Consider the following 26,799-nt stretch of genomic DNA (forward strand, 5'->3'; position numbering starts at 1 on the left):
TACAGGAAAAGTTTTAGTCCCTGCTAACTTATTTCACATAGGGCACCAACAATTGATACTAATGCAGTTGTTGTAATACTTTGTATTTGAAATCATTTTTTATTCTAACACATACCTCTTTTTTGAGAATAAATCATCATCTAGATTTGTTGTCTTAAGTTGCCTATTTCCAGATATATTATGAATCTTGAATGTGTGTCTGTGCGTGCGTGCGTGCGTGCGCACACACCTGACTTGTAACTTAGTTTTTCCTTGACCCATGAAGGTGTTGTTGGAAATTACCCTTATTTCTGTAATATATGAACAAAAGCTATGAAATAATGCTTATTATGTAAATGAGCAGTTTAGTTGGTGTGTCCACTGATCTTTACGGGTAGCATATTTCCCCACAGTTTGTTTGTAGAGCAGATGTGGGAGGGTATATATGTGAAATTATAGTAACTACTCCATGCTGTCTAAAACTATACAAACATAAAGGATTAATTAGTTACATTCTAGTGTAAACTGTCTGTTAGATTTAACACTATGGTGGGCATGTCCTTGTGCAGCATGTCTATAAATGAAATCAATAGAAATCAGTTCATTATTCTGTAATTAGGTATATTGACTGCTGCCCTGTAAATCACTGAACCATACAACTAATATTTCCTCCAATGTTTCACTTGGTTAGGAAAGAAAATGAATTGCCTTGAAATAAGAAGTGTATAAGACAAATAACTGCAAACCTTGTTTTTAACCTAGATCTTATTGTTCAACTGGCAGTGTTCAATTATTCCAGAAATTAATAGGGAAGCATTATGTGATTATTTTGGTCACATGTGCTTAGGCTTCCTTACAGGCTGGTCTATAGTTAGGACAGGAGTAACTAATGAGGTGTCCTCATATGTTGTTTTTATGAAGTCAGAGAGCTGACATCATGCTGGTATCATTGAAGGAAATTCCAAACATACAGTGCAGCAAGGAGAGGAGGTTGCCACTGAAGGAGCAGGAGATCTTTGGATGTTGGTGGAGCTTGAGAGAATATCATGGGGAGGGATGTATTGGAATATTAGAAATGTGAGATATGGGAGTCAAGGCTATGAAGGGAACTTGAAGGTAAGGATAGACAGAATGCCAGTGTAGCTATTTGAGGGGAAACCATTTTGGTAGCAAGAGTTCTGACTGTGTGTTGGCATTTCTGTGTGAACAATTTTGAGACAGGTCACTGTGTTGGTCTATAGGAGCAGAAAGAAAAAAGAGGCTGCAAAACCAATAAAGACCAGTATGCTTTTATGACAGTGTACTTTTGTGGGCTGCAGTCCACTTCAATTGATACATGACTTTGTTGATTTCGCTAATAAGAGATAACCCCCAGCCTTTGTATACCTTTGAATGTGGTAATATTGTTTCCTGAGTAAAGAGGTATTGGATAACACTCCCTCACACCTGGAAGAACAATAAAATATAATTATATTATTATTACTGTTTGATTTACAGTACTGTTATGACAACCTTGTGCCTAATGTTGCTTACTGTAGTACATTGTGCAAAGCCTTTGTATTATTACTTGGTCTGTAATTTTATTTCATTTCTTCTTTCCCTCTCTTTTAAAATCTGCTCCTCCCTCATTTTTGCATTTCTAGTTGTATTATTGTGAGGATGTAATTTGTTCAAAATAAATTATAGAAGATTTTTTAAAAAACAGATGCATGAAGTGTTAACCATCACTTGTCAGGATTTATAGGCCCACAGTATTGACACTATGTCAAGTGTGAGCCAGCTATATTGAATCCTGCCATTATAATGATAATTTTTTGGGGGGAGGGAAGACAGTACAGTTAGAAAATAGTTCAATGGATTGATTTGAAACTTGGCATCATAGGAAAGGTAAGCTTGAGGATGGTTCATGCCAATTTGGGGATAGAAAGGATAAGAAACTGTTCTGATTTTGTTAACCACTTGACTTTTGATGCTCAAAAGTTGGCAAGATATGTGTGTTTTTCTTCTACAGACTTTGCTGGGGTTGTTTAGGGGAAAATATATCTCTGTACTGTGAAATAGTTTGTTGTGTTGGGTCAAGAGGAATGTCTAGTAAGTGTCATTATTACCCATGAATTGCATAAAATATTTGTAATCTTTGTTTAAAATGCATTTTTATGGCTAATGTTGGGCAACAGGAATTCAGAAGGGTGTCCCTTCACATACTCATTACTAAACTGTTTTGAGAGAAGCATGGGAGTTTAATAGATTGCTGAGTGAGAGTAACAGGCAAAGAGAGTTTGTTGGGAAATGGACTGGGGGTGGGTGGGTGAAGTACATTTGTTAATTTTGTTTATTCAGTTTATATCCCAGCTTTACTGTAGTGATCACAATGAGGCATACATTATTTTCTCCCTCACCATGTTATCCTCACTATACAAAGGATTTTAGTGATGTAACTGGGCACCCCAAAACAAAATGGTTAGCAGCAAAGGCAGATTGAAAAAAATGGCCTGCACAACAAAGTCCAATATTGTATCATATTATAGGGGGTGATGTGGCTGCGAATGTGTGAGTTACCTCCACTCTGCAAAGTAGCTCAGTGTTACAAACATATTGCTGGAAAGGGCTTGAGAGGGAATAGTGTATGACAACCCTGTGGTATAGTCAAGATTCCAGAACAGTACACTTAAAAAATGTATTTATGTTAGCTTTGTAGAATTGAAACAATATAGAAAATCTATTTTAATAATTTACCACAGGACCTTGAAATGCCTTTGTCTTTGGACTTTGTTAATCTGTGTCAGCCATAGTTATGATTCTTTATAAGGTCACTCAGAAATGATGACTAACAGAGCATTTCAATGGCCCTTTCATACTTTCCTTAAGTAAGAGACCCAGTTATTCCTTACAATTTCCTATTGAAATACTGATGAGCTTTAACATTGAGAAATTGCTGCTTTAGAATGGGTCATAATTTGTTTTCCTAAATATTTAATCACAATCACTTTAGAATTGTAACTGACTATTCTATTTTTTGGTGGAATAAAACTAAAGTACAGTAACTGTGAACTATAGTGACAATCACGAATTTACATTTCTGCATCCATATTCTCTAGGCTACTTTTAACAGACACTTCTGTATTCTGTTATTTTTCCCCATTTGCCCCACCCCATAAATGACTCTTGGGTAATACTCTTCATCAGTATGCTAGTTTTAATTAGTACAAAATGGTGCTTCCTAGATCAGTGTTTAACAGCACCGTGTAATTCTGCTTTAGTTTTTGGAATCTGGCTTTGATAGAGACAAAAGAACAAAAGAGCAGTCCTGAATACCAGAAAAAAGAAGAACATTTGTAGAGCAAGGGTGGCTAGTCTGTTTTGAGGGTAGGGCTAATTCCACCTTGGCCAACTTTCTGGGGCCTACAAACCAACTTGAGGTCTGGCCACCTTGCGCGCACACACACACACACACGAATCATAACTACATTGAAGTGTTCTCTATACATGGTGATGGTATTCTGTAAACGTTTTGACCTGTGAAGCCTTATTCTCTCTCTCTCTCTCTCTCTCTCTCTCTCTCTCTGTGTGTGTGTGTGTATACGCCAAACCATGGCTTTGTGTGTTCAGCCTCCCAGAGAGGAGATTGTAGCGAATTTGCTGCTCATCTAGTCCTGCTGCACTGCTGTGAACTTATCAAGTGTGTTCATTTAAACCAGGGCTTGTGGTTTATTTTCTCCAGACAAGCAACGAGTTATAAACCAAGAACAAACCTTGTTTGAAGCATGAAGCCAAGTCATGAATTAGTTCGCTGCAGTGCAGCAGGGCCAAAGCAAGACCAAAGTGGCCATAATCTCCTCTTGAGGAACCCACATGTTTGCACTTAGCCATGGTTTGTCTTAGGTCTACATATGAGCAGTTCAAGGAGTGGGGGTTTTATGCACTTAGTTTAACATGCAGATATTTAGAGTTGTATCCAACTAAATTATTGTGTATGTGTGGAATGACTTCTGCAAAGGCAACATGGTTTTCCATTCCTTTTCACTTACCGCCTGTTCCCTACGCTACCCCAAAATCTGCTCTGGGGGCATGTTTGAGGGGGCAGGGTGAGTAGGAGAAGGGAAGTTCCATTGTACTAATGGATGTTATTTTGTGTGTGCAATGATTTAGTTAAACAATATAATAAGATTCTTAAGTGAAAAACTAGGCAGGGTAGATTAGTTTTAGAGTTGTGCAAGATTGTATAAGTGTTCTTATTAGGTGATGTAGGGAGATGTTGCTCTCTACAATGGAAACGGTGATCTTATGTAGGCTCTGCATTTCGAAAGTGGAGTCTAGTAGTGGGGAAGACCTAGGTTTGCTTTGGAATGATCTTATTACTGTGCTTAGCTGACAAGTAGTAGCTTCTTCCATAACCTCCCACTGTCCATATCAGCTGAATCGCTTCAGGCTCAGCTGTGGAAATATTTAAAGAGGACTGTGTGGCTCTTTGGAGCCATGCTTTTCAGCAGTGTCTTGTAACTTCTTTAAAAGCTATAGTTTGAGTAGAGGGCAACCAGATAGAGACTAATTTAGCTGAGCTCCATCTTCTGCTGGTTCATTTCCTATAGGGGAACTGGAAACAAAGAAAGTAGCTAGAGCAGATAGCAAAGGCAAGTTTATTATTCCTGCCCCATGCACTCCCCAATCCACTTTCATTCTAATTGAATGAGAGGGTCTGGAGTGTGGGAACTTTCCAGAAAAACCACTGGTAAGGATGTCTAAAGCTTGAGAAACTACCTCCAAATTCTTATTAAGTATGCAAGCATCACAGGGGTCTGTATCTTTTGGTTCCTCTGGAAATTTGTGAACTATGGGAGAAGCATAAAATGAATGTGACTGTTGTTGACCAACATAGGTTCTGAATGAACAATTAAGGGTTAGAGAGATAAATAATTTTACTATTTATTTGTTATTTCAGATTACTGCTTAGAAAAAAATAGTACAACCCCCCCAAAAAAGTATTTTATGTTGTCAACCAACCTGTGTTTAAACAACAACAACACAGCAGTTGAGAGGTTATGCTAGCCATGAGATCATGTTTTGGTTTTTAAAAAACCAGACTATAGAAATTTCAGAGCTTTCTTTGTTTAACACAATTTCAGTCGCTTACACGTTGCATGATACATAGCTATAGTTTTGCATTTCTGCCTCACAAATTAAGAAATATTTTCCTACTTCTCATTAGTTTCTAAAAACTGAATCAAACAAGTTTGAAACATATTCCAATATTTAAGCATTGCTCCCTCAACCCTACTTGGCACAAGTATTTGTGCATTAATAGGTGTTCATCTCACAAAAGCCAGTGACTACCATCCTAAATATAGTCATGGTAACTCCCACTGATTCCTTTGAGACCGTTCACATGATTCCAGTGGGAATCATGAGTAAATGCTCACTAAAGGGTTTGTTCTTAGCAAGTCATATTCCATTCTTACATTTACAGCAACAGCCATAGTAATGTTTATGTTTGTCACATATTTACAAAGCATACATTTGAAACACCCTCTCAACCCTTCTGTCCTTAAGGATTTGCTTAATGAATTTTGTATGGTTTTAGTACTGACGAGTACTGTTAATCATTCAAATGTTTATGAAGTGAATGCCTAGGTACACAATTTAATTATGCCTTTTCTGTTTCTGTCTACAGCTTCCTGCAGATTTCACAAAACTGCACCTTACTGACAGTCTCCACCCACAGGTGACCCACGTTTCATCTAGTCATTCAGGATGTAGTATCACTAGCGACTCTGGAAGCAGCAGCCTGTCTGATATCTACCAGGTATGATAGTGAACAGTTGTAATTGAGCTAAGTCAGTATTTTAAAAATGGCAACCAGCAAAATCACTACATGGAGATTGGGAGAATTCGGTTAAATTGTAGTGATTAGTTTCATAGTCTACAGAATCTTATACCCACACCCACCCTCTCCTTTCCCTATTCTGTGTTCATGTATTTTTTTTTATTTTTTTTATTAGAAAACAGATTCATTTGCAAATGCCAGTTAGAACCTTTGGAGGCAAATGACACTTTATAGCCCTACTGATTGAGATACACACTTTCCTGCATGCTTAATGGAGGAAGACCTTGTTTACTCTGGGTAATTAGTAATTTGGTAGAAATCTGGATGATATGAAGATAATGATGGGAACATCATGCTTTGTTATTTCAGTGCAGTCATAGCAATTTCACAATGGCTTGCCATCCATTTAAGTAGAAGGCAAACTATCCAGATGTCATAAATAAAACTTGTTTCTTACAAAAGGGTCTTTACTTTTGAACAGCGCAATCAGTTTGCGCATGCATGCACATGAAATAGCTAACCTTCTACAAGTGACATCTTACTATTTGTTCCACTTTTTTTTGTTGGCTGGTTTATTTAACATATCAAGTGCCCTTCAACCAAACAGTTCCCAGTGCAGTTTATAACACAAAATCAGGGTAAGAGCAGACATGAAACAAAAAAATAAACAAATAAATGATTAGAAACAGTAGGTTAAAATCATTAAAACTCAGATTAGAAAGTGAAGTAGAACAGGAAGAGCCTAGCCTGGGACTGAACATGTTTCAATGTAAGCACATTACATACAGCTTGAGAAGGGTTGTGCTAGTGATCCTAGCTTCAATCCTGGGCATTCCTTATAAGGCTGGGAAAGACTCCTGTATGAAACTCTGGAGAGCCACTGCCAATCAGCATAGACAGTAGTGAGGTAGATGGACTAATGGTCTGAGCTGGTATAAGGCAGCTTCCTATGTTTCTAATATGTAAGGTAACAGGAAATAATTAGTAGATTTAGGGATATGGTTCATAACACTTTCAGAGTCCAAAACATTGTCATGAAGAACAAAGTAAACAGCCGTTGGTGATGGTGGTGGGGCATTTCTGCAAGTTCATTCTATGATTATGTCTTAAATTGTATATTAAGAAATGCCTAAGGGGGGAAAGTTTGAATTCAGAATAAATGTAGGATGTAATTACTAAAGGTTGGGATTGATTGTCCCACAATAAAACAAATATTGTGAGAAGGTAAGGGTCTGATTATAGATACGTAGTCTGTAGCTCAGTTTGACCCCTCTGCTTTTGTATTGATTGGAATACAAAGATGTGATCTTGAATGGTTATGATGATTGTGTGAAGATTGTTTGCTCAAGTCTTGTAGAAGAACTAAGGGGTATGGAACTGCCAGCCCCTGGGTCACTTAAGGGGTTCCATTTTTCCCAAGTTACACCCACCCATTAGCTGATGTTGCTGGTGATACCAACTGTTGGGCAAGAGGACAGGGTTTGGAACCCTTTCCCTTCTTATTTAAGGATGAGGGGGAGAGGGTACCACTGCTGTCTTCCTCCTGCTGAAAGAAGCAGAGCAAAATGCTGTTTGAAACAGCTCTTTAAAGAATGGGAGAGACTGGGTCAAATGACACTTTGCCGCTTTAAGCTAGCCCTCATGTTCCCTTTAGACAGAGGCAGGTGGCTGGTTCTAACAGCACTTTGCCGCTTTAAGCCATTTCAGGGGCTGGAGAGACAGATGCTGGTATTTTACAAGCAATGTGTCTTCGAGAGAACCCCTTTTCACAGTGGAATTAAAAAACAGGGTTTTCCCTTCTGTTTTCTGATCTGCTGTGAAAGAGGCTTCTCTTGAGTTTAAAGGTGCTTGTAAAACAGGCTTCTTCCTCCCCCCTGCTTCCCCACACCAGATGAGGAAAACCTATGTTCGGGTCTTGCAAAGCGGCTTTCCCCTCCCCATGGTAGGCAGAGAGAGTGATGCTGGTACTTCCTGAAGCTCAAGTGAAGCCCCTGCAAAACCTGAAAAAGCAGGGTTTCCCTCCTCTGCCTTTTCAGATCTGCAGCTAGACATATTGTGCCTGTGGGGCGCTTCAAGCAGTCTGTAGGTTAGTTTAAAGTTTTGGAAATCATTGGGCCAGTTTGCTGGTCAACTCCATTGAACTGATAATTGTCAAGTGGTAATTTTGGTGTCCAGTGATCAATATGTTCTAAATATACTATCAGATCAAACCTTCCCTATACTAGCTAACTCCCAGCAACAGGAAACTAGCCAAAATGGAGTGTGAAGCAAATGGGATTCCTGGAAGCAAAACACTGTATTTTTAGGGCCAATGTGTTTTTTACTGGTGAACCTCAAAATGAATCAAATAATTAGTGCATATCACATCCTTTGGGATCACCTGTCCTAGTTGCTTACTGCAAAATGCAGACAAAGGCACATTAGCCAAATGCTGCCTTCCAGTTTCACACACAAAAAACCTGTGAAAAGGCACCCCATCCCCATTCTCAGGACACTTTTGCATTTCTTTTGAAATTTTTGGTGAGCACAGGGTTTAGAATTTACTTTATTGCTGCAAGGTGTCCATGGGTTGGGTGTACATTTCTCTATACTTTAAATATTTATTAGCACTCCGCAGTCTTATTAGCACTCCGCAGTCTCTCTGTCTGCCTGGGATGTTTGATCCATAGGAGGGATTACCTCACAACATTTCCTACTGAACTTTAAATGAAGTGTGGGGGGAAAGGGTGGCTGGATACTGAATTCCTGAGCATGGTGCACTTGCTGATTTTGCTTTTTAATGGAAGTTCTTCCTTTTACCTTTTAATGTCTTTCAACACTGATTTATTTAAAAGTAAAAGGCCTTCACTTAAAACCATAACAATGAGTAGTTGTCAGCTACACAGCTGAGTCCAGCTGAGAATTTAAGGAGGTTCCAGAAAAGGAAAACACACAGGAAGGTTGAAGAATGGTAGACAGAGTACCAGCGAGATGATTTGTAGAATGATTGAAAGAACATTAAGAAACGTGCCTTGGCCAACTTGAAAGTAACAACAAAATTGTGCACCTATCCATGAGAAGTTCTCCACACTTTCTCACTTCTTTGATACTTTTTTTCTTAAAAATAATAATAAGCAATTCAAAGAGCAACTTAATTTTCACTGGGGTTTTGAAGGTGGAATAACCAAAAACAAAGCAAAAGATAGCCTTTGGCCGAACTAAATCTAGAAGATAAAATCATTGTAAGTGATAGACTAAGCAAACGTATATTGATTCAACAGTATTAATATAATGGCTTCAGTCTTTGGCTGTATCATGTGACTATTACAATATAGCACTGATTATCCAAGATATTCAGTCTATAACTCAGGGAACTAGTGCAATCTCATGACTTATTTATACCCTATTGTCCCCAAAATCAAGGGGGTACCTAGTGTTTTCCTTGTTTCCAACAGGTCTGTGGCTTAACCTGTTTCCTTTAGGGACTCCCTCCATCTGGATGACCTTATTAAGCATTGAATTACAACAGAATTGAGCAGCCAGGCATTTGCTTAGTCTTGCTCTTCTGATGCAGTGAACCATCCAAAATTACAAACCAAATCAAAAAGCTGAACCAAGAAAAGAATACACAATCTTGAGATATAAAGAAAGGTAACATTGTTCAGTACTTTTACATTTGGAGGCTTCTTGCAGAATAAGTTATCCTGAATACAGTATCTTCATCCCATTAGGGTTGTGCTTACGGATATTGGTCTTGTGTCATCTCAAAGTCTTTTCTTCATACTCAGTAGATTGGTTCATGTGCCCCTTATTCTGCAAGTATCTAGTCAATTTCCTTTATGCTATTGTGCCATAATGTGTATGGTGCTTTACAAGATAACAAAGTACTCTCTACCAGGAGGCACTAACAAATCTAATGTTCAACATGGAAGCAGTAGCAAAGAGGGTAAGGATGATTAAGGTAAGAGCAAGCCAGTGCAGGTGTTTAGGGAGGGTGGTTTTATAGTCTGAGCAATGAATGATTTTGGCAGCAAAATAGAGGATGGAGATGAGAGAGGGCTAAATGTGACAACAGCAAGCTAGAGAGAATAGTTTAGCAATTCAGGTTGGGGGATGATTAGAGCATGAACCAAACTGCTGCACAAAAGTTGGAGGGGCTATTTTCATAATGTTGTACCGGGAGAAGCAACTTGACTTAACAGATTGTATAAAATGGAGTGGAGGAATTAAAGATAAACACAAAGCTGATCAGCAAGTGTCTGATCAACAAGTGGGTAGTAATCTTTTCAATGGATAAGGAGCATGTGCAAAGACAGTAAGGTTCAGTAGGAAAGTTCAGCCCTGTATGTGTTGAGACAACAATGAAACATAAAACAGGGAAACAAAAAAGCAGTTGGTAATGAAGGATTGGATGTAGGAGGAAAGTTATTGGACAGAGAGGTAGAGTTGGGTGTCATCAGTGTGTACTGAAAGCCACAAAGTTTAATGAAGTCACTAAGGGACAGTATAGTTAGAGAAAATAGCAGAAGGCTGAGAATAACTCCCTGTGGAGGTTCAGCAGAGAAGAACTTTCCCTATGGAAACAGTGATCGAGTAATTAGACTGATAGGAAATAAACCAGCTAAGAACAGAGCCATAGAAACAGAGTACGTAAAAGGAGCGAAGCAGAAAAAGTAATGAACTGTATTAGAGGCAACAAAGGCACCAATGAGAAGAAGAAGAAGATAAATAGAGACCTTTTGGATTTGGCATTGAGGAGTGATTTGATGAGGGTAGCTTCAGTGGAGTTCAAGAGGTAGAAGCCAGATTACAGGGAACTAAGAGAGGAATTGAGAGAAATTTAAGACAGGGAAGTACGTGGCACAGTCCAGAGATTCAAAAGCAAAGGGTAAAGCTCAGATTATTTTTTTAAGAATGTGAAAAAGAGAGGCATGTTTAGATGCAGGAAGGAAGGAGCCAGAGGATGGGGAGAAATTTAATATGTGGAAGGATATTTGTGATAAAAAGATATGACACCCAGGAGTCAGGATCATGGGGCAGGTAATAAAGGACAACATAATAGTCAACCAAAGAGAAAGCAAAAAATGGTTGAAGTAGGTTTAAGAGGCAAAATAGCTGGAAATGAGATGAAAGATGTGCATTTTGGATACTGTGTTCATGATTGTGTGATGAACAGAAATTCTCATTTACATGAGTAAATCAGGACCATGTGTGTGAGGTGGATCTACCCTTTACACCTGCATTTTGGTCCAAGCAAATCTTTCCCCTTAGTTTGGTGAGAAACAGTAAACTGGTATGCAATGTATGTCAGAAACATAATGCAAGGGGAAAGGGTTAACCTTCCTCCTAAACAATAAGATCCTACTTGTATTGTCCTTTCCTCCTGGCAGCAGCTGTTTTAAAAATGACCACATAACATTAGGCTATGTATTCATCATTATGTGTTGTTTGACTCAAAGAGATTGACTTGAGGATGTTGGCTAAATGCTGGGGTATTTAGAGGGGTCAGTAGTTAGCTGAGAGAGCTGGGGCAAACAAATCTAGAGTTGGTTGATGAACTGTACTTAACCCCTGAAGAGCAAAAGGGAGACATGGCAGAGAAGTAGGCAATGTTCCCAAGAAAGCCTTGCACCACTTGACTGCAGGTGGCAAATGGAGCAAGAAGTAGAATATACAGAAGGCAGAGAGTGTGCATGTTGAAGGAGAGAATGTGTTGCTCAGATTGGATGAACTCTGTGGCACAAGCGGAGCATTTCCAAGTGAAGTAGAGAACAAGAAAATGCCCAAAGTTGTATGTAAGGGAATGCATCCCAAAGCAAACATAGTAGGAATGAGGGACAGGAGATGGGAAGCAGCTGTGTCACAGAGACAATGAATGTTAAGTTTGAAATCACAAGAGAAAGGTACAGAAGTTGTCGGAGTCTGAATGGAAAGTTGAGAGTGGCCAGGAGGTGATACAGGATAGAAATATAGAGATGAGATGCAAAGGGGAACAGATTTTTGCGGAATGAATTTGGGAGGCAGTGGAATGAGAGGTCAGCAGAAGCAGGGAGAATTTGGAAGTGCAAAAGCCACCACCACAGTAACCTCCAGTGAGAAGCGTGTGGAAGAAAGTAATTTGAAAGGAAAGGGCAACAACAGTGTCAGGAGGGGGCAGTAAAGTATTTGTGAGAGCTGGTATTATGCCAATGTAGAATTAGTAGTTGTTTATGACATGTGATCAATAGAAATTAAAATGCATATTTTGCTTTGTAATGTTTTGTTCTGTGGTGCTGTACTAGAGACTACTTTCTGTTTTCACATTGTTGCAGGTGACTTTGTTTATAGGTTGGGAAATAGATGAGTATGTTACTTTATTGAATTGAACAAGCACTTAATAAAAACTACTATCCATCATTTGTTATTTAACATAGTCTAGTAAACACAAATAAATGAACTAGAAAATGAATTGTGGAAGATAAGAGACTTTTGTAGTTCTCAGAAGGTTGATATCCATATATATTATACTTACTCTTTTTAAAATGGTAAATTATGTAAATATTAATGTTACTGACTACACTGTGGGTTTTGTTAGTGTGGTTTCTTCCTTTAGTTGTTTGGGCACCTTCTTATGGAGACATTCACAAATCATACCCAGAAGTAATGGTTCACCTTATATTTGATTATGGAGTAAAAAATAGTAGCTGCAAATATTACTTATGGTGTTGTATGCTCAGTTAACTCTTTCCGGTATTTGCTTCATATGAAGTATTTAATACTGCAGGTTTAAGAGCAACTGTGCAATGAAAATATATTCATAGACGTCCCTTTGAGTTGAATAAATCATGAAGCTGAATCTTGAGATGCTTTCGGCAATAATCTGAGAATATTCCTGTTTAAATATTTATGTTTGTTTCTAAAATTGTATGTCATGTGTTATACATAAAAGACAAATCCATTTAAAACAAGAATTACTTGCCAATATGAAATTTCCTACAATCACCATTTGTAAGAGGTCATTGAGGTTCCTTTGAATCTACTGAAAAATTCTAACACTGTACTTTTGCAGGGTCAGGGTAAGCAGTTTGCTCTCTGCCTGCAAAACAGTAGTATTGTGTAGCATTCAAGCTTTTCTTGGAATGTTGTGCTATCCCAAATTTCACGTCCGTAACAAATTCCTGGCCTTTAAGGCTAGATTGTATCTTCAAAAATACTGACAGTGGCGATCGGATGGATAATACTAGGTAACGAAACATCCAGTACCTTCCCCACATTGCCCAAAGGCTGCAGTCACCATACCTCATGATTTAGACTTCAATTTGGATGTTAAGAGTCGTCAGTACACCACGGTGCCTGGCCACACTAATTTAAGGGGCACTTACCTTCTTTGTTTGTTACCAATTGAAAAAAAAGAATAAATGGATGTTATGGTGCCAGTTTAAAAAATGTGGTCTTTATGTAGAGGCTGCCATGAACCACTTTTGAATAATTATGCATCCATATGGTGGTCATAACTTTTTATTGGACTTTGATGCATGGTCTGACCTAATGGCATTATCATCAGCTGTCCATATAACCTGGCCACTCTGTGGAGGTAGCTTTTAATCAATTGATTAAGTATACTCATACACCCCAAAAAAGAAAAAAGAGAAACTTCATCATATTCAGCCAAACTTAACACAAGTGATATTCCAATTTGACATAATTTCACTACATACTTAGATGCTCAACAGATTGCTTGAACTTGAATTCTTCCACCCCAGTATAGTTTATTCAGTTTGAAGTTGTGTGTATCATTTGCACTAGTCCACAAATACAGCAAAAGCTAATCCTGACGAACTCCTTGAAACAGAGCAGTGGCTGATAATTAAAGCCTAGGCTTAGGAAGCAAAAGCATGTATAATAATCTGTCACTGGGAATATTATACAATTGACATGGTCTTGTTTCTTCATTTCAATTTTTGAATATTTGCTTTCAGTTAGGGTGCATCTAGACAAATGTTTCTGTTGCATCCTAGAAAGGTGTTTCTGAACTCCAGTCTTCAGAGGTTTAAACAGCAGTGCAAGGCTATTTGCCAAAAAAGCTTTCAAAGAGCACTGTAAATACCCTACGATCAGAATTCTGCACTGTGAAGCTCCCCACACCTGTCATATTTGGCCCAGCAGGGGTGGGAAGATAAGAATGTGACTCTCTGGCCAGAAAGTTTTCTCACCCTTGTAGCATAGCATCCTGTTTCCTACAGTGACCAGCCCCAGTGCCAATAGAAAGTTCACAAGCAGGGCGTGAGTGCAAAAGCCCTCTCCTGGTTTACAGAAGCATGCGGTCTATGATCCTTAAAGATAAAGTCTATGCAAATAGTATAGTTTGTGTTCAACATGGCTAATAATTTGTTTGCTCAAGAAACATAGAAAGTGACTGTATACTAGGTCAGGTTTATAGACCTTGAATTTTCTGCTAAAATGGCTTTTAACCAGAGATAAAACTTGAGGTCCTTGAAACCTGTTGCCTGTTAGAGTAGATGATACTAGATTAGCTGAACAAATCTGGCAAGGCCACATTATTGGGCTGAAATAAAGCACAGTGTATTTGGGTGGTTAATCGATTAATACCTCTAAATTGAGTCTATAAGGGAAGAGTGACTATCAGTTAAGACTAAAACAAAAAGTTTATGGGGGGGGCAGATAAATTTGTTACAGTAGGAAAAGTCTTTTCAGTACAGTACTTGGAATAGCTTGGCTAGAGTGTCAAATTCACAATTTTTATGCTAGAGCATTTATCCAGCTCTCCATTGAAAACAACTTTTTAAAATTCTATAAGGATAGAATATCTGTGGAAAGTCTAGCATGTGCATCTCATATAATCTCATATCTCAAATTAATTTTTTTTAAAAAAAAACATACTTGACCTTTTCTACTGCTATCTGACCTTTAATATTTTAGCCCCAAGTCTAGTAAACATCAGTTTGGAAAGCAATGGTTTACAGAGCATTCTCAATAGTCTTCATCTCCTTCAAATCATAACAGTTGACGCTTAGCAGATGCTGTGGCATTAAATCTACTTCTGCAGAAAAAGCAGCTTTATTTCAGACGGCAGGCAAATATGTTTGGGATTTATTAAGTGTTCCATCTTAGAACTGAAACAATAAAATGTATTCACCTCTGGGTACCTATTAATGACCTTAAGCCATGTGTTGGCTGGATTTTCTGATTTCCATATGATCGACAGAGCAGATTAGAATTGGGAGATAGTGTTCTTCCTCTCTGGTACACGTACAGTGTCTGGAAGTTAACTCCCATATCTGATAGACAGGCTGTTTGCAATTTTACGATACAAATGTGACCTGCATCCAGATGCTGCAGCATGGAGTTTTTCTATTCATGGTACCATCCATGTCCTCTTGCAGGATACCCTATTGCATTATAGCAGCACCTCAATTTTTCTGCCCCAATCAGACATTATTCTGTGACCAGTGAGCATGCCAAGTCCTCACTGAGCTGTTCCTTTGCATGGAGTAGGGGTAGAGGCTCTTAGGTTTCTGTTCTTGAAAATTATCTGTACTTCTACAAAACACAGAGCTCCCCAAAGCATACTGAAGCATCCCATTTGCTTCTTGGTAGCTCTGCTTTGCCTTTGGTGGTGCTCACCTGCTGAGTTCATGACTGAAGTGAGTGATTAATTGATGGCAGTATTCTAGGTTTCATCGTGAACATGTAATACTTTAGATGAGTTTGAAAATGGGACTAAGCAGCACTCACAAATATATTAATCTTGCTTTCAATATAAGCAAGGTGTGTCTTTTTTACCCAAAATACAGTGAATTCCTGTTATATACTTCCCACAGGTAATGGTAAAGTGCTGAGAAAAGATGAACCTTGGCTTGTCTGTGGAGTAAATATTAAATTCGCTGCATGTACATGTTTTGAGTTGTGTTTAGTATTATAAGAAGCCACTGATTTTTTCTCTCGATACTTAATGATCATTTCAGGCCACAGAGAGTGAAGCTGGCGATATGGATCTGAGTGGGTTACCAGAGACAGCAGTGGATTCTGAGGATGATGATGATGAGGAGGATATTGAGAGGGCTTCTGACCCTCTAATGAGCAGGGATATTGTTAGAGATTGCCTGGAGAAAGACCCAATAGACAGGACAGATGATGATATTGGTAAGCTACCGTGGAAACCCAGCAGAGGAAGATGTTAGTGGCATTTGCAGTTTCTTTAACATGTATTTTATTTTCCAAAATTTTACTAAATGACACTTTAACAAAAAAAGATTTTTAATATAATAAACAAAAGGAAGTTGTAAAATGCTTGAAACGTAGTATGATTTATGACTTGTTAAACCTGTAGAATATAATGAAAATACAGTACACAAAACATTGTGGAATAAAACAATCTTAGAATCCCATGGCATATTCCTAAAATCTCATTATCAAGTAGTTGTCATTGCTTATACATGTTTAACTCAGTGAGTTCATTATTCTTTAGAACAACTCCTGGAATTCATGCATCAGTTACCCGCTTTTGCTAATATGACAATGTCAGTGAGGAGAGAACTCTGTGCTGTGATGGTGTTCGCAGTCGTAGAAAGGGCGGGGACCATAGTTCTAAATGATGGAGAAGAGGTAAGTAGTTGCATAATTCAGTGGTCCTTCCTGTGAGATCTAAAACTTCCTTTTTATGTTCTTACCCCCCCCCCCCGATAAAATATTTTTGCACCGGTGCTTACAGATTTATTTATTTATAGAAATTACAGATTTGCTGAACAGAATATTCTTAATGTAGCTTGGACTTAGACTTACCGTATTTTTTGCACCATAACACTCACTTTTTTCCTCCTAAAAAGTAAGGGGAAATGTCTGTGCGTGTTATGGAGGGAATGCCTATGGGTGGCATGCCTACAGATTTTCCTCCTCTAAAAACTATGTGCGTGTTATGGTCGGGTGCGTGTTATAGAGCGAAAAATACGGTACATTTGTAGTAGATCACAGAGGGGTGTAATGTAGCCTGAATGTTATGCCGGTGAAAAATGGTATTAAATGTATGCAGCTTCCTATGTTCCTGTATTTGCAAGCCCTTCCTTACAACCACAAGGCTTCAGTTTGACTGATAACATCAGATGCAAATTAGTTGCAGCAACTGAAGTGATCTATAACTGCCAACTGCCCCACCCTCCGTGTTCTAAAACTGCCAGCTTGGCTTAGAGCATCTTTTGATCAGAGGAGTTGAGGAGAGTCAGGAGTGAAAGCGATAGAGTGCTGTCTGGTTTGGTCGTGTGATATCAGCGTTGGGTGTGTGATATCAGCGTTGGGTGTGCGATATCAGGGTTGGGTGTGTGATATCAGCATTGGGTGTGCGATAACAGCGAGTGTTGTAGGCATGGGGAAAGTGTGCTCGAAGTGTACCTGTCTGCATGCAGATCCTGAAGAGAGAGCAGAGCAAGCAAGTGTAAGAAAGAGCTTGAGAGATCAGGAGCCATGTGTCACGCAGCCCTCGGATGGTTTGGCAAGCTCAAATGTGACCCATGGGTCTGAAAAGGTTAGCTGTCCTGTTCCATGCTGCTTATAGGAGAAGCAAATACAATGTTTAATTTTCTTTGCCTTAAAAGTAGCTGATAAATAAGGCAGCATATCCAGTAGATATGTCTGCATCTCCTTTAACCTCTGTACATGTGTAAAGTTTATGTTGGTAAAACTGCAGGATCTTGAAGGGGTTTTTTATTATGTATACGTGTACTTTCCCCCTTTTTTCATTTCCCTTTTGCAAGCATTTATTGAAAAACAAATTCACACAATGATACCTAAAAAAGGTGAAATGGTTTTCCTATGTTTGTATGTCTCAAACTCTATGTTTCATTTTTAGCTGGACTCCTGGTCTGTTATTTTGAATGGTTCTGTGGAAGTAACCCATCCTGAAGGAAGATCAGAAATATTATGCATGGGAAACAGTTTTGGTGTTTCCCCTACCATGGACAAAGAATACATGAAAGGAGTAATGAGAACCAAAGTGGATGATTGCCAGGTAGAAAATAAAATCTGAATTACCTGTTAGAATAATATACAAATATATGACAGGCTCAGATGTAATGCTGAATTATTATTGGTGTGTTTTCCTCTCTTCTCCAGCACAGCTGTGTGGAAGAGATCAGAATATGTGGTTACTCTATGACAAAGCTGGCCAGTGGGTTGGATCCAGAATTCCCTCACCTTCCACAGGCCACTTTTGACAGGTGGTCAGGATCACCCACCTGCCACTCACATAACATATAACACAACAACACAACACAACACAACACATCAGGTGACCTAACTTTGAACCCATGGCAAAGGAATCAGGAGCCACTCTTAAGAGCATCCACTTCCTCCTTTGTGGTCTCAGGATGAATTCAAGCTATGCTTGCGAAGGAACTTTTTTTCCCCTTTGCAGTCTCAGCTTGAATCCAAGCTGCAAAGATTCCTGCCAAGAGTGATTCTTGCATTTGGCGGTGGATTTAAATTCAGTGCAAAATGTAAGTGCCACTCTTGGAAAAGATGACTTCATTCAGAAGTTCCAGTTGGAGAGTTCTAAGTGGAGCCAATCGCCAACAAGGCACAGTTGGCACTAAATTTACATGAACAGTTCCTAAGTTGAACAAAGCAGAGCGTGCATTTGACACAAAATGCAAAAGACAACAAATTTAAGTCCCGCACCAGGAGTACACTACTCTAGTGTGTCTTTGCAGCCGCAGCTTGACGTTCATCACACCTGCTGTCATATGGTATCAGCTCTGGGACAGTTGGGTGCGGCTGAGAAAAAACAGCTTTGTGAGTGCTAGACCCCAGGAGGAAAGATGGGGCCCAGCCACCCAGGTGAAGGCAGCCTTGTGGTACAGAGACTCCCTGATGCTGATACTAGGCTCAACGCTCGCCAGCAGCATCAGGCAGCCCTGTTCTGCAAGGCTGGATAGGGTGGCTTGCACCGTACACCTTGTGAAGTGGTGCAGAGGCTGCCTGATGGTGGTGCTGGGGCAAAGCATACACTTGGCTACTGCCTGGCTGCCTTCACCTGGGAGGGTGGGCTGTGTCTTTCTTCCAAGGGAATACAACCACCCCATGAAGAAAGAGGCAGCCTGCCTGCTTGGGTGAAGGCAGTCAAATGCATGGAGCCTGACAGGCTCGGTGCTCTTGGCTACTACCACCTAGTCCATCTTCTGGGAGTGGAGGGCGAATGGGCTATCTCTTTCTCCTAGAAAAAGCTTGCCCACCTCCCCCACACCAGCCAAAGCCAAGGTGGAGGGAGAGGGGTGAGCGGGCTATCTCTCTCCCCTCCAGAAAGAGGTAGCTCACCCACGCCAGCGAAGGCAGAGGGAGCCTCAGAAAGGAGTCCCTGCCGCTTGCGCGCCATAGATCTGGAGATCTATGCCTGATCTATGGGTATGGGAAACGTCAGCAGGCTTTCCCATCTGGATAAATGGGTCTTAACAACTGACTACTTGTTAGGGTCTTCATCCTGTTTTAAATACGTTTGTGTTTTAATTTTTTAAAGAATTATTTTACATTTAAATCGCCTTGAAACTATAAATTTAGAAGGCAATTAATATAACAAGGGTAGCAACAACAATAATAAACCACAGTATGAAGTTGTTTACTAAACCATAAAAAGAACAGCCAAGGGTTATCCAGGTTTGGACAACTACCAACTGGGGTTGATCAGTTAGCTAAAACCTTAAGTTAGTTAAAAATGGAAGTGACTGCTTCTGTACTCCTACCCATCGCTGTGCCAAAGAAGGAATATGGAGAGGTGAGCTGGCCAGCCTGAGGCTCACATAGCACTAAACTGTATTGCAGCTGAACAAAGCCATTATGTGCCATAAATATGAGAACATTAAGTGATGTAAACTTGTGGCTGTACTATAACTTCAGTGTCTCAAGCGCGGCCTCATTGATCTGTCAAAAAACCAAAATGAATATCCAGTGTTTGTGGTTAATGAACCTATTTGCAACACTTGTAAGTAAAGATCACATTCTTGTGAATTTTAAATGAAAGAATATTAATTTGAAATATATGAATATTTATTCATTTCTTTCTTTGTTCTTAAATGTTGTATTTCAAGGTAGAGCCCGCCCAATGTGGCTTACAAAATGAAATTAGTTTGTATTAAATACAGGATAATTTAGATTCATATTCATAACAGAGAGAGAGAGGAGTGCCTTACTGCTGCTGCTTCTCCCTACGACGGTCTCAGCAGTTGCAGTTGGTAGTTAGACAGAGAGAGAATCTCAGCTGCAGTTGTATCCAAGAATATAAAAAGCTGTGATTTTAAACATTCCAGTATAAAAGGGAATACATTCATTTCTAGAACCAAAATAGTTCATCAACAACCCTGGGTGATAAAAACTGGACATTGCACAAGTGTGGTGTGTTCAGTTAAAAACTTGCATGTTGTGAAAGGGTGAGGACATGACTGTCAGGTGGAAGGAATCACATATTTTATTTTACTTAAATATGCTTGGCAATAATATTCTGATTAAAAGGGGGAAATAACTGCTTATTTTAATTGTAGAAGCAACTGTTAAAAAGGCATTTTCCTTTCACCATTTACTTTTTATATGCCCTCAAGATGGAAATTAGGAATTTCCTTAAAATAAATGTCAAGTCAGATTTAGCTTTTATTTAGGGCAATAGGAAAAGGATAGAGATATGAGATTTCTTTGATAGGCATTAATTCATATTTTATCAATTAATCATGCACTTTCCTAAGGCAAGAATTATAACAGAATATATCATTCTGGCTTATTCAACCACTTAGTGTAGCAGAAATGATCATAAGGCACATTTGGATATTCATTGCATAAAGCACTATATCTACAGTGATAACAGAAAAATTGCTTATGGTAGCCCTTGTGATAGTGAACAGTTCCAAAATCAGAGAAGTAGTGGAACCTGTAGAAGTTCAACTTCTGCATTTATCCTGCATTTAGCTGGAAAACTAATTTAGAAAAATATGTATGTGCCATAAAAGTAAAATGAAGGTAATAATAATGAGCTTTAATGGGGGTTATTAATCGATCTCATGAAGTTAAAGGTCTGACTTCATAGCTTCTGCTACATTTGAGGATGGCAAATCTATAGCATCCCTTACACTTGGGACTAAGGTATTCTAGACAGCAGGGCAGGTTGGACAAAGTACTCTTAACATTTTAGAAACCATTACCTTTGAACTTGTCTCTTGCAATCTATTTTCCCTAGTTTGTGTGCATAGCTCAGCAAGATTATTGCCGCATCCTCAACCAAGTGGAGAAAAACATGCAGAAGGTAGAAGAAGAAGGAGAGATTGTTATGGTTAAAGAACATAGGGAATTGGATCGCACTGGAACAAGAAAGGGTCACATTGTTATCAAGGTATATTTTTTATACTATAATATACCTAATAGCAGTTTATCTATTTCTTTCAAACTACAGTCTTCTTTATTTATATCCTAATGTTATACAGATGCTGTCTTTTTTCAGACTTTTTAATGAGAAAAACCACCAAAGAACTATTCTTAATTGCTGTGTATGGTACTTTGTGTAAATCTGGTCCAGTAAATGTATGTTAACTTCAGTGAGACAAAAAAAAAAGGGGGGGGGCTCAAGCTGAGATGCATTCATGTGTATTGATATTTGAACATTTACATTTTATAGGGAACGCCGGAAAGGTTGACAATGCATTTGGTGGAAGAACATTCAGTGGTTGATCCAACATTTATCGAGGATTTCCTGTTGACCTACAGGACATTTCTTTCCAGCCCGATGGAAGTGGGGAAGAAGTTATTGGAGTGGTTCAATGATCCTAGCCTCAGGGATAAGGTTGCATTAATAATGACATTCTAAAATATGACCGTATTTTAATATACACTAATTAAACAAATTGTAAAGTGGTCTCGGTTAGTTTAATTGGACAACAAAGCAGGCAATATTTCCCTCCCCCACTGGAGATAACATTTCTATGGAGGAGAAAAAGAATGTATATAATCTTGATTGGCCATCTATGTCTATTTCACTACTTGTAGCAATGCATGTAATGAAAAAAAGGTAAAGGACCCCTGACAGTTAAGTCCAGTCGCAAACGACTCTGGGGTTGCAGTGCTCATCTCGCTTTACTGGCCAAGGGAGCTGATGTTTGTCCACAGACAGTTTTTCCGGGTCATGTGGCCAGCATGACTAAGCTGCTAATGGCGAAACCAGAGCAGCGCACAGAAACGCTGTTTACCTTCCCGCTGGAGTGGTACCTATTTATCTATTTGCACTTTGATGTGCTTTTGAACTGCTAGGCTGGCAGGAGCTGGGACTGAGCAACGGGAGCTCACCCCGTCGCGGGGATTCAAACCGCTGACCTTCTGATCAGCAAGCTCTAGGCTCAGTGGTTTAGACCACAGCGTTAAATGTACCCATCTTCATCTGGACCTGAAAATCAGTTTTAAAAACTTTTGTTTGTGTTAATCAGATTAAAGTTTTCACATTTGACATTCATGCCTGACTAGATTTTAGCCAGATATGTGAAAGAGGTTAAAAAGCTTTAACTGGAGTTAGAAATGGGCAGAGCAGTCCTAGGCCCCAACTGGAAGCAGCAGAGTGGTGAGTTGACAACCACATTCAGAAACACACAGGATTGTCCTTCAGTGCTGCAAAAGGGAGCTTCACTGAGATTGGCTGGCTGCACTTCATCAGGAACTCCCTAGTGCAGCTGGTAGGCTCTCAGCTCTCATCAGCTGTTGGGTGCTGACAGCGACCCTTTGGAATATGTTTGTAAGCGGCTTATATTCAGACCACTAGCAAATGGACTTTCAAGGGGGTAGCTTGTAAACTGATTGGTACCGAAAACTGGCTTTCAAAGGGGCTTTGTGCGCTCCTTTCAGGTTGTCATCCGACATCATAATGACACCAGATGATTTACAGGTGAACAGCCCCACCCACTTGGCCAGTGGGTTGGAGCAAGGAAGGATACAATACACTAGCCAGGTCCAGTTCCTCAGCTGTGCACTAAATTTAAGGTGCATAGAATTCAGCATCCTGAAAGTTTGTTTCTAGCCTTTAATGGCTATGAAGATAAAAGATCTATTGACAGATCCAACAGGGTTATCCAGGGGAGAAGGCAGCAGACCACTGTGATCTGCAAAGTCCCTTGCTTCTTTCTTTCCATGTTAGACAAAATATTCCTGCATTGCTGGTACCTGGACTAGATGACCCTTGTGGTCCCTTCCAACTCTACAATTCTAGAATTCTATATTTGGATGCCTCAATTCATGTTAGGTCTAAGAATTCAAGTAGTTACTTTCAAATTTGTGGCATTGTAGCAGAACAGGGATTTTAGAAACTTGGAGGGTAATGGGTTCTCAACAGCACATTGTCGGAATTTCAGTTCCTGTCAAGGTCTATTTATGGATTCTTTAAACTCACTGTAACGAAAGACTGCATTGAATTTGGTGTTTTGTTAGTGCATAGAAGTGGTAGTTGTATTGATTCCATGTTATTAAAATCTATATAATGAATAGTGGCTTCTGATAGTGACTCAGTTTGCTGACACAGCAGGAGCAAAGTTTTCCTTTTGAACTAAGGTAGCATAGCTAAAAAGCATATTACAGAAACATGCAGAATTGGAAATGGCCTTTAGGCCTTTTTTTAAAAGAAGAAAAAGTAACCCAAATTTATTTTTTAATCCGTTATTTTTGTAAGACAGTTAACTGTTTGGAGCCTATTGCTTCAGAAGCAATTCTTTTTAAATTGCTACCATTTCTTTTTTTATATAATATTTTTTATTGGTTTTACAAAGTTTTTATAAACAATACAAACAAATAAAGAAACAAACATGTATAATTTCCTCTCCTTTTTTCATAAACGTCACTTCTCTGACTCCCCCAAACCTCCCCTTTCTACATCCCAATTTCCGAAATTATTTCAGCAACTCCTAAACTTAATTTTATCAAATTTGTCCCTTATTTGTTCTTTTCTTTTACTTAATCTTTTGTCGCTGTAATCTCCTTTTCTTACTAAAAACCTCAACATTTTAGCATTCATCAATTTTGTAATATTTCTTGAGATAAGTTTTAAATTTCTTCCAATCTTCATCCGCCGTCTCTTTCCCCTGTTCACGGATTCTGTCAGTCATTTCAGCCAATGTCATATAGTCTATCACCTTCATCTGCCATTCTTCCAGAGTGGGTAGATCTTGGGTCTTCCAATGCTTTACGATGAGTATTCTTGCTGCTGTAGTAGCATACATAAAAAAAGTTCTGTCTTTCCTCGGCACCAATTGGCCAACGATGCCCAAAAGAAAGGCCTCTGGTTTCTTAGGGAAAGTACATTTAAGTACCTTTTTCATTTCATTATATATCATTTCCCAGAAAGCCTTAATCTTCGGGCACGTCCACCAAAGGTGGTAGAAAGTACCTTCAGTTTCTTTACACTTCCAACACTTATTGTCAGGCAAATGATAGATTTTTGCTAGCTTGACTGGGGTCATGTACCACCTATAGATCATTTTCATAATATTTTCCTTTAAGGCATTACATGCCGTAAATTTTATACCGGTGGTCCACAACCATTCCCAGTCAACAAACATAATGTTATGACCAATATCCTGTGCCCACTTAATCATAACTGATTTAACTGTTTCGTCTTGTGTATTCCACTTAAGCAACAAGTTATACATTCTTGACAAATTCTTAACATTGGGTTCTAACAGTTCTGTTTCTAATTTTGATTTCTCCACCTGGAAGCCAATTTTCCTGTCTTTTGACAGTTCTCTTCCGGCATCCTCACTTAGACAGTCCGTTTCAGGGGCATTTGACACAGCGGTAAAAGTTTTTTAAACTCTTTTCCAGCAGGTTTAAATCACAAATTCAGCCCCCTTCTGCTCCTGCCAGCCAAAAGGGGGAATTTTCAAAGCCAATGTCTAGTTCGCTTGGTTCTTTAAGATCTTTCAAAGGTTGCAGCTTTTAACTTTCTTTGCTGTATACTTTTGCAGTCCGGGAAAGGCTGACTTCCTTGCTTTAAAGCCAATCCCGTTTTCAGCCAAAAAATTTTAAAGTAATTGTAAATCCAAATTAGTTTCAGTCCTACTCACAGGTTTTAATTTGTAATCCAGATATCAGGAAGGAATCGGCGCTCTCTGGCTATGGCGATGCGGCTTCGCTTCACGAGCTGGGTGACGACTCTCAGCACCGCACTTCACCCCCGCTGCCATTCCGGAGCCTTTAAAAAGGCTCCTTCGCGATTTCGGGGGGGCGCAATGGTGCCCACCGAGTCTCCTTGTTTACAGGCTTCAGCACCTGTAATTTTTAAGGGTCCCCGCTTTGCCGTAGCGACAGGACCCGAACTCGAAAAGCAGACGCCCTCCGGAGCTCGGAGGGAAATCCGCCATTAACCGATGGCGCCGACCGGAAGTCCTAAATTGCTACCATTTCAACACTATAGTTTCATGAAGAGATATGGTGGTGTTTCTTATTTGCATAGAAGTCTTGCAGTAAAAATGTAGGATACCGGGTTTCTCTTCTCTGAAAAGAAGTACGTGAAGGATTTTGTACAAATGTGAAGCTTTATGTTTAAAACCCAGTTTCTTGCTTTTTCTTTTTTTTAACCTGGTGGACTTCTAGAATTATTTTTTTTAATGTCACTAGATCAGATACTGAAGTATATGGTGTTGGGAAATGTCTAAAATAAGAAAGCAGCTGAAAAATAGTTTTCCTTGGGTTTTAAACTGCATTTATATAAAGAATTTATATTGTTTCTTTCAGGTTACACGGGTAGTATTGTTGTGGGTGAACAATCACTTCAATGATTTTGAGGGAGATTCTGCAATGACTCGTTTTCTGGAAGAATTTGAGAACAATTTAGAAAGAGAGGTATGGATTATTGGCAAAATAAGAGACTTGCTGTCCTACACTGAGGTGACTTTACATCTAACAAATGGCTCTGGATTCTCTCCCTACAGAAAATGGGTGGACATTTGAGGCTGTTAAATATTGCATGTGCTGCTAAAGCTAAACGAAGAATGATAACATTAACAAAGCCATCTCGGGAAGCCCCTTTGCCTTTCTTATTATTGGGAGGATCTGAAAAGGGATTTGGAATCTTTGTTGACAGTGTTGATTCAGGTAGCAAAGCCACTGAAGCAGGCTTGAAACGTGGTGATCAGGTATGTAAATTAAATTTCATCAAGGTTTTTCTTGGAATGCTAATATTTGTAGTGGAGACTCCTCATCATTATGAATTGCCAGGATTCAATCCTTTTGTTCCTCTTTCTAGATATTGGAGGTAAATGGCCAAAATTTTGAAAACATTCAGCTGTCTAAAGCCATGGAAATTCTTCGAAATAACACACATTTGTCTATCACTGTGAAAACTAACTTATTTGGTAAGTTTAAAGCCATAGGTTTAAGTGTAACTTTTATTATAATGCAATAGTTTTAGAATTGTGTTGCGATGAGACCAGGAGTACCCTCACCAGGATGTCCTTAAACGCACAAAGACAGCTTGTTCACTACTTGCCATCTTTTTCTGCAATGCACAACCATAGATGAGTATTGACCATGTTTTACGGTGCATTCCAGAACACATCTTTAAATTGTGCAGAACAGAATTTCCACAGGCAAGGTTGATGTGGAAAAAGATTCACTGAGGGTAGAAAGCAAGACATCCACACTTGCAATAAATGTTTCAGTCTTCATAGTTACTGCTTTATAAGAACAAAATGTGCAGATGTTATAATATTTTATAACAATTCAAAAAACTGATAAAAAATCATAATAAGAAATGGAATCTATTTGCTGTCCAACTTAGTTCAGTGGGGTTTACTTCCTCTTAAGTGGGAATTGTAACCTTAAATTACAAATGTTCCCTTTTGAAGTTTAGGAAAGATTAAGGTCAGAAAAGACTATTGCAGTAATGAAATTTAACTTTATACATAACATAATATGTATGTCTGCATAATGTTTCTAAAGTAACTACAGCCAAGACCCTTAGTGTGAAATGATTTTGGAAGCAGTGTAAAGTTACTAAAACTGTTTGTGGAAAATCATTC

At 39.0% G+C, this 26,799-nt stretch overlaps 1 protein-coding gene and 1 long non-coding RNA gene across 7 annotated transcripts in view; one reads left to right on the forward strand and one right to left on the reverse strand.

Annotated features, from left to right (window-relative positions):
- RAPGEF2 (Rap guanine nucleotide exchange factor 2) overlaps positions 1-26,799 on the forward strand; it is a 157,131-nt gene that overhangs the window by 105,109 nt on the left and 25,223 nt on the right. For all 6 annotated transcript variants that reach the window (XM_082237167.1, XM_082237170.1, XM_082237169.1 and 3 more), the window contains 9 exons: positions 5,648-5,779; positions 15,745-15,922; positions 16,248-16,384; positions 17,622-17,780; positions 20,988-21,140; positions 21,423-21,587; positions 25,514-25,621; positions 25,711-25,914; positions 26,025-26,133. In XM_082237167.1, the coding sequence (XP_082093293.1) occupies positions 5,648-5,779; positions 15,745-15,922; positions 16,248-16,384; positions 17,622-17,780; positions 20,988-21,140; positions 21,423-21,587; positions 25,514-25,621; positions 25,711-25,914; positions 26,025-26,133 (1,345 nt within the window). The remainder of the gene's footprint in view (positions 1-5,647; positions 5,780-15,744; positions 15,923-16,247; positions 16,385-17,621; positions 17,781-20,987; positions 21,141-21,422; positions 21,588-25,513; positions 25,622-25,710; positions 25,915-26,024; positions 26,134-26,799) is intronic.
- On the reverse strand, positions 1,119-21,033 carry LOC309540465. The gene is made up of 3 exons (XR_014223318.1): positions 20,953-21,033; positions 17,804-17,889; positions 1,119-1,425 (listed from the first exon to the last, which is right to left on the reverse strand). It is a non-coding gene; the product is annotated as an uncharacterized lncRNA (long non-coding RNA).

This window comes from Podarcis vaucheri (assembly GCF_965113315.1).
Source record: "Podarcis vaucheri genome assembly, chromosome: 9".
NCBI lineage: Eukaryota > Metazoa > Chordata > Lepidosauria > Squamata > Lacertidae > Podarcis > Podarcis vaucheri.